At 52.0% G+C, this 10,924-nt stretch overlaps 1 protein-coding gene and 1 pseudogene across 2 annotated transcripts in view; both read right to left on the bottom strand.

The window, feature by feature from the left end:
- Positions 1 to 5,860: 5,860 nt before the first annotated feature.
- Positions 5,861 to 8,233, bottom strand: LOC112610141 (annotated as a pseudogene). Its single transcript, XR_003116281.1, has 3 exons — positions 8,227 to 8,233; positions 7,331 to 8,009; positions 5,861 to 7,296 (listed from the first exon to the last, which is right to left on the bottom strand). The product of XR_003116281.1 is annotated as an uncharacterized LOC112610141 (transcript).
- The window catches only part of CACNG4 (calcium voltage-gated channel auxiliary subunit gamma 4), a 67,560-nt gene continuing 63,996 nt past the window's right edge, over positions 7,361 to 10,924 (bottom strand). Inside the window, exon 4 of the mRNA XM_025362305.1 lies at positions 7,361 to 8,833. Within this exon, the coding sequence (XP_025218090.1) occupies positions 8,295 to 8,833 (539 nt within the window). The 3' untranslated portion in view covers positions 7,361 to 8,294. The remainder of the gene's footprint in view (positions 8,834 to 10,924) is intronic.

The raw sequence follows: 10,924 nt of genomic DNA, 5'->3' as shown, positions 1-10,924 counted from the left end.
TCTTACTCTCGAGACACTCGTCTTTGGACTCAGCTACTATGCTGTGAGGAAGCTCAGGCCACACAGAGAGTCTATACATAGAGATTCAGGCTGAAAATGGAACCTAAGGTTTTGGCCAAGTGCCAGCATCAACCACTGGACATGTGAGTTAAAGGGGGAACCTCCAGATGATTCCAGCCCCCAGCCTTGGAGCCTGCCAGCTGAGGCCCCAGACAGTGAAGTAGAGAAAAATCATCGTGACCCTGTCTTGCTCAAGCAGAGACAAGAGTCCTTGAGTATATTGAACGGTTGTTTAACACCACTATGTTTTGAGGCAGTTTGTTACACAGCCCTACTGATGGATATACTAGGCAACTGGAGGGAATTCTATTTTGGGTGGCAAAGAATGGCTAAATGTGTGGTCTGGTGGATGAGGCAGGCTCAGCCTTTGGAGAGGAGAGCAGTACGAAGCTGCTGGCTGTGGAGTGGTGGGGGGAGTGGGGGCAGGTGGTGGCTGAGGCTGCTGTCCCCAAAGCCCAGGCCCTCAGGCTGCGCATGTGGACAAGCTCCTGGCTGGGTTTGGAGGTAGACAAGAAGGCCTGACCTTTTCATTGGCCTCTGGGTGTCCTATAGGAGTGAATAGGGGACAAAGGTCAGGTGTAGGTCCCTCCAAGCCTCCTCTCCTGCAGGTCCAACACTGCTGTTTGGACGATGATACCTTCCTCAGGTGACTGAGGAGAGAATGGGCTCTAAGCACACAAGGATGTGGGTTGGTAACCCTTTTTGATCGCAGGACTTCTGTTCTTGAGGTTGCACCAGCAGTTTTGCTGAAAGCTGCAAGTTTAAGAACATCTGCCTCAGGTATATCTGCCCCATCTTCCACCCTCTGGATCCTAAGGTCCCTGAGCAACCATTTCTGTCCTCCCATCCCTCCCCAGATCTCTAGGGCTAGGCAGTGATGGAGGGATGCTGTCTTGGGTACCAATGCAGGGAGTTGAAGGCTCAGAACATGGCTGGCTCTGAGCTCCCTGCAGGAAGGTCTCCCTTGCCCCCTTACTTCCCATCCACACACACCCCCTCTTTCTCCCAGGCCTCTCCTTAGTGCCAGCTCCTGTGGTTCCACGTTAGGGAACCAGAACAGGGCACCTGGGAGCTGGTCAGGACTGGGTTCTTGCAGCCTGCGTAACCTTCATGGAACCAGGAGGGCCCCAGCAGGGTTTGGGGATTGTCAGGTCCTACAAAGAAAATAGCAGCCACACAGCTGCCCTGACCACCTCCGCCCAGCAGCCCAGGACACTGACGGTGAAAACAAACGGGCTTCGGCAATAGAAGGAGCTGGCAGCAGGGGCCACTCCTAGGTGCAAGACTCAAGAATGGATGGCAGGTTTCTCCCAAAGCAAAGTGCAGTGTGCCAGGCACCCTCTGGGCCTGGCTCTCAGAGCACTTCCTCCAAGGGCTGTTCTAGAATAATCCACGTTGGGAAATTCCTTTAGTATTGTTTGTCAACAAACATTCCTGACCACTCACTAGAATGCCAGTCGCTGAACTGGGGTGTTTATGTGCATTTCCTTGTTGAAAATTTAGCTCATTCTCTCAACAATGCGAGGTGGGGGATGTCACCTGCCTCATGTGACTGAGGAGGGAACGGGCTCTGAGACAGGCTGGGTGACTTGCCCAGTGCTGCCCCTCAGAGTGGAGGAGCTGGGTTTTGAGCTCCATCTTTCTGGTCCTCTACCATCTCACTGCAGCTTCTAGGGTGTGGGCGGAGGAGGGCGAATCCCTGTGTCGGGCTGGGCCAGGCTTCTGGGCTTGTTCTCCTGCTGCCTGTTCTGTTGAATTCCATCATCATTCTGTTCCCAGACACAGGGACACAGGCTTCCAAGAAAGTCCTCTTCCCCAGGGACAGGGGCTGTTTCCCATTCCCTTCCTCGAACTCCAGTGTCTGTTTCTGAAACTGTTGGTTCAGCAACGAAGAAGAAAAAGGCAGAAATCTAAATGGGTTGCAGGGAAAGGAGATGCTGGGATTAAACATATGCGTTTTCGTAGTATGCCCACAACCTAGATACAGTAAGCACCAAAAACTTGCCATGTGATGGTGCACGAGTGGTGTCACCCTTTCTGAGCCTCAGTTTCCCTCACTGTTGAATCAAGTGAGTGCAGGGCTTCTCAGCCTCAGCACGAATGATATTTGTGGCATATTATTCTTTTGGGGGATGAAGCATGGGGCTGTTTGGTGCATCGTAGGATACTTAGCAGCATCCTCAGCCTCTGCTCAATAGACGTCAGCAGCACCCCCCTTTCAAGTTATGACAACCAAAAATATCTCCAGATATTGGTAAACATCCCCTTGAGATGCAAAATTGCCCCTACTTGAAAACCACTGGGCTAGCGGTAGCTCCCTTTCACGGTTGTTACAAAAATTCCCAAAAGATAATTTTCTTTCTTCCTTTCATTTTTCCTTCCTTCTACCCCTCTCCTTCCCTCTTGGAGCCTGATCCTTTTCTATAATGATCAAATGTATGCATTTTTCTGCTGGTATCTTGATCGTGGATATAATGATCAAGTTGAATGAGATATTCCTAAAGTATCTGCCACTTCTGTTGAGCATGATGTTCAGTAATTCCGTGGTTCTTGTTTGCGTCTAGGCACAAGCTCAAGACCGTCCCTCCAACCTGGATTGAAAGTAGTATGGACCCATGCTACAGACGGGGCATCTGGAGAGAGTAGAGGTCAGACATCACGTTGGAGCTGAAGGAGGGGCTCAGGACACACAGGTTGATGCAGTCCCAGGAAAAGCTGTCACTTTAAAGTGGGCATGCCCAGAAAAGTTTGGTGGAGGGAGGCCAAGCAGGGAGTTACCAAACAAAAGACAGAGACCAGAGGGCTGACACTGACCAACTCTTCCCCAAGCTTTCCTTTTCCCCTGAATTAGACTACATTTCCCACCTTCCCCTGCTCTTAGACATGGTCACATGATTGAGTTCTGGCCAATGGCATGTGGACAGAGGGTGAAGTCACAACTTCGTGGTCTATTAAAACCTCCCACAAGGCTTTCCACCCACAGTATCATCTATTCTCTCTCCCCTCCAACTGCCCACTGGACATCAATGTCCAGAGCAACCTAAGAAGCCCATGTTGAAGATGGCAGGGTCTCCATGGGTCTCTGAATGTCTGCAGGACTGGGTGGAGCCTAGGACCCACCCCTGCACAGCTGAGTGGACTTTATAGGAGTGAGAAATGAACTTCTATTCTATGAATCCTGTATATGCTTGGGGTTGTTGGTTGGGTAGTCAGCCTATTCTTTTTTTTTTTTCTTTTTTTGAGACAGAGTCTCCTGGGTTCACGCCATTCTCCTGCCTCAGCCTCAGGAGTAGCTGGGACTACAGGCGCCCGCCACCACGCCCGGCTAATTTTTTGTATTTTTAGTAGAGATGGGGGTTTCACCGTGTTAGCCAGGATGGTCTTGATCTCCTCACCTCGTGATCTGCCCACCTTGGCCTCCCAAAGTGCTGGGATTACAGGCGTGAGCCACCGTGCCCGGCGGGTAGTCGGCCTGTTCTAAGTAACACCAGTGCCAGCATAGAATGGGGCTACTGGGCTGGAGGAGAGGGGGTTTTCAGCAGCATTATTTTTTAAAGGGTCTTGCGCTGTCGCTCAGGCTGTAGTGCAGTGGCGGGATCTCGGCTCACCACAACCTTCACCTCCCGGGTTCAAGCGATTCTTCTGCCTCAGCCTCCCGAGTAGCTGGGACGACAAGCGTGAGTCCCCACACCTGGCTCATTTTTGTATTTTTAGTAGAGCTGGGGGTTTCACCATGTTGGCCAGGCTGATCTCAAACGCCTGACCTCCAGTGATCCACCCGCCTTGGCCTCCCAAAGTGCTGGGATTACAGGCGTTAGCCACCGCGCCTGGCCTCAGCAGCACTTTTTTTTTTTAATTTATTTTTTATTTCAATAGGTTTTTGGGGACCAGATAGTGTTTGGTTACATGAGTAAGTTCTTTAGGGGTGATTTCTGAGATTTTGGTGCACCCATCATTTAATCAGCAGCATTTTGATTAGGGAAATGGAATAATTATTTCTGTGCCAGTTCTTGTGGCTCTAACTCTGCATGTTATGGAGGCAGAGTTTTTAGTTGAACGAAACATGGGACCACGTGACCACGGGAGGTGGAACCAAGTCACTAAATGCAGACTGGCCCGGGAGTCCACCCAGGATGGCTGAGAAGCTTGCACTAAGCCAGTTTCCTAGGGGCTAGGAATAAACAGGAGACACAGAAGTTCTGACACAGGGTGCTGACTCTGGGCAGCGTGGAATGAGTGCTCGGAGCTTGGCAGGGGGTCAGCAGGTGGGGGTGGGCAAAGGCCTGAGCTCCCCTGACCCCAGGGCCTGGTGGCTCAGCACATCAGTTTCCGCAGGTGCCTGTCTCAGATAAGAGGAAAGAAGGTTAAAAGCTGGGGCAGAAAGTTCAGAAAAGCCAAGACTGGTTACTGCAGCTCCGAGGTAGGGATGTAGGGACGCTGGGCCCTCAGCCTCCCTGCTCCATGCTTTTCTCTGGGACCCGGGTAGGAAAGCTTTTCGTGAGACCGAAGTTCTCTTGAAGGAGGCTCAAGAGTTTGGTGCCTCTTGGTTCCAGGAGGAGCAGTGAAGCCTGTGGCCCTTAGCAAGAAAACTCAAGGTCAAAGTCCTGAAAAAAATGCAGGCCTGGCGCCACGGCTCACGCCTATAATCCCAGCACTTTGGGAGGCCCAGTAGGCGGATCACGAGGTCAGGAAATCGAGACCATCCTGGCTAACCTGGTGAAACCTCGTCTTTACTAAAAATACAAAAAATTAGCCAGGCATGGTGGCGGGCGCCTGGAGTCCCAGCTACTCGGGAGGCTGAGGCGTGAACTCAGGAGGTGGAGGTTGCAGTGAGCTGAGATCACGTCACTGGACTCCAGCCTGGGCAACCGAGCAAGACTCCATCAAAAAGAAAGAAAAGAAAAGAAAAGGAAGGAAAGAAGAAACAAAGAAAGAAAAAGAAAAAAGAAAGAAAGAGCAAAGTGTAACTGGATGCAAAGGTCTCCTGGGCTGCAGCTTGGACAGAACCAGGAGAGGGTGCTCCTTATCCCTCCTCTTGCCTCCAAGGAGGGGAAGGTGGAGGTCTTTGCCCACCTGCGAGGGTGAACCTGGCTGTCTGCAGTGGTCGTCGGCTGGGGCCTGTGCCATTTGTTGGCCATCGCCCGGGCTAGAAGGGTCCTCTGGCCCCTCTCTCAGTTCCTTACCTTACTCCTCCCTGTGGCCTGGGGCAGGAGTGGTCGGATGCCCTGCCTGGGACTGTCCAGTGACAGTGGAGGAAGCCCATTTGGCCTCTGGTCTGAGCCACATCCTCCCTTCTGGCTTTTCCAGCCATGACGCTCACATTGTAGTCATAAGGATGCTCTACTTCGTAATCATTTCAGAATTCGGAGGGGAACAGAGGCTGGCTAGTAACCTTCTTTGAAACCACTTGGGGGCAACTTTAGTGCCTTGGCAGCTGTGGCTCCAGCTGGCCACCACTCTGCAGGGGGACAGGCCTGGCTCTCTTGGCTGCCCAGGGGCCCACACCCCACCCAGTACAGCCTGTGTATCTTCTGGCTCATTGGTGAAAAGCCACCTCGATGGCACCACCCAGAAGTTTGAAACCAGCCATTGGTACTGGGGAGGTGGCCAGTGACCCAGATTAAAGCTGGAAAAATGGGCCTTGGTCAGAGCCTGGCCTCCCCGCCCCCGGGCCTCCTTCTTCTTCTCTGGCGGCGGGGGTGAGGCACAGTGTACCCTAGAACCAGGGACATCTATTTACCCTAACCGCCCACAAAGACTTACGGGGGGCTCTTCCCCCGCCTCCCCACATCAAGAAGAGAACATTTTAAAAATGTTTTTATTTAATTAAAAAAAAGACAGAACAACCAACCAAAAACCAGTAGTAGGTACTGGAGTCACAGGTGCTTAACTGGCGAAACACACAGGGGCGGGGGTGAGGGGGTGGGTCGGGAGGAGGGAGAGAAGGCGGGTGCCGGCCACCACATCCCCCCGGGTGGGCGTCAGGTGTGAGATGCAGCGGGAGGGCCAGGAATGGGCGGCCCAGGGCCCAGGGTCCCCGGAGACCCGGCTGGCCGCGGGGAGAAGGCTGAGAGTTCCGGGTGTCTGACGTGGTTTTGCTCCCGGCTCGTCCCCTTCTTCCTACTCTTTCTTGGTCCCTAGTGGACCCTGCTTACTCTGCCTGGGACTGGGCAAGAGGTAGGATTCATTGGAACACAGCTTTCTCCATGGAATGATAGAAACTTCTGGGGCAGTGGGAGGGGAGGTGGCAGATGGAGAGGAAACAGAACAGCGCGGCTGCCTTGCTTTTGGAGATCACAGAAGAAAAGTCTCGGGGCCTTGCTGGACGGCGGGTCTGGGGAGGGCGTTCCCTGTCTTCAGCCTGGTCATGGCAGTGGAGGTGGTGGGGTGTGGGGACGGGGCTGGCCTAGAGCAGGTGAAGGCCTTGAGCTCTGGTGCTTCAGCGTCCGCTGCTAGGCACACTTGGACACGCCACCAGACGATGTCAGCCCCGACGGGAGCGAAGGCTCCGGAGCACAGCACACAGGGGCCCTGGCAGGCCTCATTTCAGCTCCCCGGTACACCGCAGCAGTCAGCTGCGGCCGCTACGGGTGGATACGTCCTTTCCTGGGGGCAAAGGAAGGTGGGATAGACGATGACATCATCACCAGGCCGAATGGACCTGGGTCTGAACCCCAGGGGCCGAGTCCACCCATGGGCTGCGAGCAGATAGCTGAGGTAAGGATGCGCTCGTTCTTTCCAAGCACGACAGCTACCAGGACTACAGGCGACTGTTCCAGGGTGGATCAAGGAGTCTCAAAAAGTAAGAAACAATTTTTCTTTAGAAAGCACATGTTTTATATAAAAGAGGGTTAAGTTCCATGTTCTAGAGAGTTCTTCTTCCAAGCCAGTACACGCTTCCAAGCTCTTTGCTTGCTTCAGGAGGGGGAAAAAAAGAATGGCTGGAAAAACTGTAAAACACAGAACCCACTTCCTCAGCTCCGGACAAAGTGCTGAGATCTCCCCTCTCTGGGGAGGAAGAGAAGCCCAGCTCAGCCCATTTATCCAAACTCCCTCCACTCCATCCTGTTAGGTGGTGGCGGAATAAATTACATTGACAGGAGTTGTGGTGCCAGTTGCTGCTACTTTTTAAGACAAAGAAATGAATGTAAGTTGCTCTCCTGGCGTTGATTTGCAGGAAGTCATGATTGGTAACCACCTAGGAATTGGATGTTTGTTCTCTAGGGTTTTTTTTTGTTGTTGTTTTTTGTTTTTGTTTTTGTTTTTTTTGCCACTGTTCACCCTTGGGTCTCCCTTTCTTGCACAGAAGTCCAGGCTCCTGTTGCCAAATGCCAGTTGGAGGGAGCTGTCTGTCCACCTCTTCCCCAGGATCCCCAATGCTTAGGGGACAGAGTTGCTCCTCAGGTCTGTGACAAGGGGCACAGCAAGAGGCCACATGCCCACTTTCCCCTGACCAATGGAACCCTCCAGACTCTGAAGTCCAGTCAGTGGGTCTGTCCTGCCCATTCTGAGTGAGGCGGAAGCTTCCAGAAGCAGAGAGGAGAGCCAGCAACAGCTGCCAGCCTTTACCTGGGCCTCCTCCACAGGCCATGGCCTCCCCAGGTCGAGGGAAGCTGGCCCCGGGACAGCGCAAAGGCCGAAGCACCAGTTGGCTGCAGAGCTGTCTTCAGGATCACAGGCCACCGCCAGAGTCTCGGAGAGAGGGAGAGATGGAGAGGAAGGGAGTGAGCTTCGGTGGTCTGATTTCTGGCTCAATGACACAGGAACCTCAGGTTCAAAAGCAGCTGACAAGAGCCCAGAGACCTCTTGGTGCTCGGTGGAGCCTTCTGGTGGCCCGGCGCCCAGGCAGGGAGGGAGGGGCCTGAAATCCCGTTTTTCTGGCAAGATGCCTTTCCAAGAGGAGATAATGGCTCGATTTTGTCTTCCCGAGTTGATCAAGGCCGGGCAGCCTCAGGAAAGCTCTAGGGCTTCCTGGGAGATTTCAGTGACCCTGGGGCATCAAAACACCCTTTTGGGGGAGGGGACAAAGTCAGCCTTCAGCTTCTTCTGCAGCCCCGGGTCCAGTCTCCCAGCACAAGCTCTGTGCAAAGCCAGCCCAGGACACCTCTGGAGACCAGGGGGGTCTGCGTTTGGCTTTAGTTCATTGTTCGTTGTCTTGAGGATCACATGCCATCCTGTGTGACAAAAAGAGCCATTCTGGGGAGAGGCCGGAGCTGAGAGAAGGGGCAGGTGGCTCACACAGGGGTCGTCCGTCGGTTCAGCATGCTGACATGGAAACCTTCCTTCAGGTCCTGCTGGAAAAAGTCATGCACCTGCAGGAAGCTGGGCTCCTGGTCGGGGCTGTAGCTGGCTGCGGTGGTCACTTTGAGGGGCTCCCTGGACAGCGTGTACATGGACAGCTCCCCCATGGGGATGGCCCCTGTGATCTTCAGGCCCATGGGCGACACGTCCCTGGAGGGCGAGGCCTCGGTGGACCTCGAGCTGGACCTCGAGCGCCGTCTCCGGTACCTGTAGCTCGGCATCCTGGCATAAGGAGAAGAGGAAGATGCCTTAAGGAATTCCCGTTTGGTCTTAAACCTCAACTCTTTATTTTTCTCAATGTAAATGTTTACAGCCAGGACGCCCACGGTCTCAGCCACAATGAAAGACAGAGCTCCAAAGTAAAAAGACCAGCCGTAGTTGTAATGGTTCTTTTTGTCTTCATCCCGCTTGTCACTCGGGTCGCCTGTGTTGCTGGAAATGTAGACGATGATACCAATGATGTTACTGAGGCCTGAAAGGGGAGCGGGGAGCGGGGAGTGGGGCCAGGGAGGGAGAGAGGCAGAGGTTAGACCCACAGTGGGATGGGCAGGGCAGGGAACAGGTGGACACTCCCCTCTCTGATGAGTATTTCTTTATTCTCGTTGCTAATTTTTCTTTTCAGTAATTAATGTTGAATGGGTAATATAGTACAAAGTTCAAATGAGGTATACAATGAAACACACTCTCAGCCCCCAGTTCCCCTCTTTAAGGCAACTACTGTTATCTTCTTTTGTATGTCCTTCCAGAAAAAAAAATTCTCTCTAACACACACACACACACACACACACACACACACCCCTATTATTTCCTTTGCACAATACTCTTTGGCTGCTTGTTTTTTCTCTTAACAGTACATCTGAGAGACAGTTCTGAATCAGGCCATGCAGAGCTGCTCCTGTCTTTCTAACTACATGTGGCACCCCCATATGGAAGTCTCACGACCCACCTAACCAGGCCTTTGCAGGAGATGTCTGGGTGGCTCCCTGCCCTCTGCTGTGACAAGGTTGCCTTGGACATCCTTGTGTCTACAGCCTCACATGTGCATATGGATACAACTACGGGGTGCACTCCTTGCAGTGAAACTGCTGGGCCTTATGCATTGAAACACTTAAAATACATTTTTATTTGAGAATAATTTATGATTTACCAAACAGCTGCAAGGTCCAGAGAGTTTCATATACTCCTCACCCAGTTCCCCCTAATGTTAACATTTTACATTATGTGGAACATTCATCACAACAAACAAACCAGCCTGGCACATGACTTCAGACTTTACATGGATTTTTTGTTTGTTTGTATTTTGAGACAGTCTCAGTCTCACTCTGCTGCCCAGGCTGGAGTGTAGTGGCACAATCTCTGCTCACTGCAACCTCTGCCTCCTGGGTTCAAGCGATTCTCCTGCCTCAGTCTCCTGAGTAGCTGAGATTACAGGCACGCACCGCCATGCCTGGGTACTTTTTGTATTTTTAGTAGAAACAGGGTTTCACCATGTGGCTAGGCTGGTCTCAAACTCAGGATCTTAAGCGATCCACCCGCCTTAGCCTCCCAAAGTGCTGGGATAATAGGTGTGAGCCACCGTGCCCGGCCTTTACTTGGATTTTACTGGGTTTGCACTAATGTCCCTTCTCTGTCCCTGGATGGATTCAGGATATTATATTGCATTTAGTGTTTTAAATTTACAGTCACTGCCTAAGTGCCCTCTGTAAGGGTATAAATGTCCCAACAGCCTATCGTGAATATTATCAAATTTCTGGTTCTTTGCCAATATGGGAAGTGAAAAAGAGGCATTGTTGTGTTTATTTCATTCTCTCTTATTCTAAGGGAGGCTGAACAGAGCCACACTGGTGGGGTGTGAGTTCCAGTTCTACCAAATATCAGTGTGACTTTTGACAAATTACTCCCACTCCCTATGTGTCAGTCTCCTCATGTGTAAAGTGGGAGTAACTGTGGTCCACACCTCGCCGGGCTGGTGTGAGGATTAAATGAGCTGATACATACAAAGTGCTCACAACAGCATCCAGCACACAGGGCGCCTGCCGTAAGTTCAATTACCATCCGCTGCATTTTATCATAAAGTGCTGTGTTGTGTTTGTCTCTGCACTGTCCACGTCCTCTGTCCATTTTCTGCAGCACCCACCCCATGTGGAAGGGTTAGAATATCTTCGGCTAAGGGGTCCAGCAATCCTGCCCTGAGCTCATTAGTCCTGGGTTTCGACTCCTTGTCTCTTCCGTTGTGTTCTGTAAGAACCCTTTCTGACTTTTTTTTTTTTTTTTTTTTTTTTTTTACCCTACTAGTTCGCTTTTTATTTATTTATTTTTTTGAGACAGGGTCTTGCTCTGTCACCCAGGTTGGAGTGCAGTGGCGTGATCTCGGCTCACTGCAACCTCTGCCTCCCAGGTTCAGGTGATTCTCGTGCCTCAGCCTCCCAAGTAGTGTGCCCCCATGCCCAGCTAATTTTTGTATTTTTAGTAGAGACTGGGTTTCACCATGCTGGCCAGGCTGGTCTCAAACTCCTGACCTCCAGTGATCTGCCTGCCTCGGCCTCCCAAAGTGCTGGGATTA

Source organism: Theropithecus gelada, chromosome 16 (assembly GCF_003255815.1).
Source record: "Theropithecus gelada isolate Dixy chromosome 16, Tgel_1.0, whole genome shotgun sequence".
Taxonomy (NCBI): Eukaryota; Metazoa; Chordata; class Mammalia; order Primates; family Cercopithecidae; genus Theropithecus; species Theropithecus gelada.
Note: the sequence above shows the minus strand (reverse complement) of the source record. Positions and strands in the feature narration are given on the sequence as shown.